Source organism: Fukomys damarensis, unplaced genomic scaffold (genome assembly GCF_012274545.1).
Source record: "Fukomys damarensis isolate Sample0158 unplaced genomic scaffold, DMR_v1.0_HiC HiC_scaffold_6, whole genome shotgun sequence".
Taxonomy (NCBI): Eukaryota; Metazoa; Chordata; class Mammalia; order Rodentia; family Bathyergidae; genus Fukomys; species Fukomys damarensis.
This window is the reverse complement of record NW_022900918.1, coordinates 41271643-41272190: the sequence shown is the minus strand read 5'-3', so window position 1 is coordinate 41272190 and position 548 is coordinate 41271643. Positions and strand designations below refer to the sequence as shown.

General features: G+C 66.1%; 1 protein-coding gene across 1 annotated transcript in view; it reads left to right on the top strand.

Annotated features, from left to right (window-relative positions):
- Position 1: 1 nt before the first annotated feature.
- Irs2 (insulin receptor substrate 2) overlaps positions 2-548 on the top strand; it is a gene marked incomplete at its 5' end in the record, with an annotated part of 19156 nt that continues 18609 nt past the window's right edge. The window contains 2 exons of the mRNA XM_010619993.3: positions 2-304; positions 370-534. Of these exons, the coding sequence (XP_010618295.1) occupies positions 2-304; positions 370-534 (468 nt within the window). The remainder of the gene's footprint in view (positions 305-369; positions 535-548) is intronic.

The following is a 548-nucleotide window of genomic DNA, read 5'->3' as shown; positions in this document are numbered from 1 at the left end:
CCGCCTGTGCTTGTCGGCGCGCACCATCGGTTTCGTGAAGCTCAATTGCGAGCAGCCGTCCGTGACGCTGCAGCTCATGAACATACGCCGCTGCGGCCACTCGGACAGCTTCTTCTTCATTGAGGTGGGCCGCTCAGCCGTCACAGGCCCCGGCGAGCTGTGGATGCAGGCGGACGACTCGGTGGTGGCGCAGAACATCCACGAGACCATCCTGGAGGCCATGAAGGCGCTCAAGGAGCTCTTCGAGTTCCGCCCGCGCAGCAAGAGCCAGTCATCGGGGTCGTCGGCCACTCACCCCATCAGCGCAGCTTCTTCTTCATTGAGGTGGGCCGCTCAGCCGTCACAGGCCCCGGCGAGCTGTGGATGCAGGCGGACGACTCGGTGGTGGCGCAGAACATCCACGAGACCATCCTGGAGGCCATGAAGGCGCTCAAGGAGCTCTTCGAGTTCCGCCCGCGCAGCAAGAGCCAGTCATCGGGGTCGTCGGCCACTCACCCCATCAGCGATCCCGGCGCGCGCCGCCACCACCCCCTGGTGCACCTGCCCCC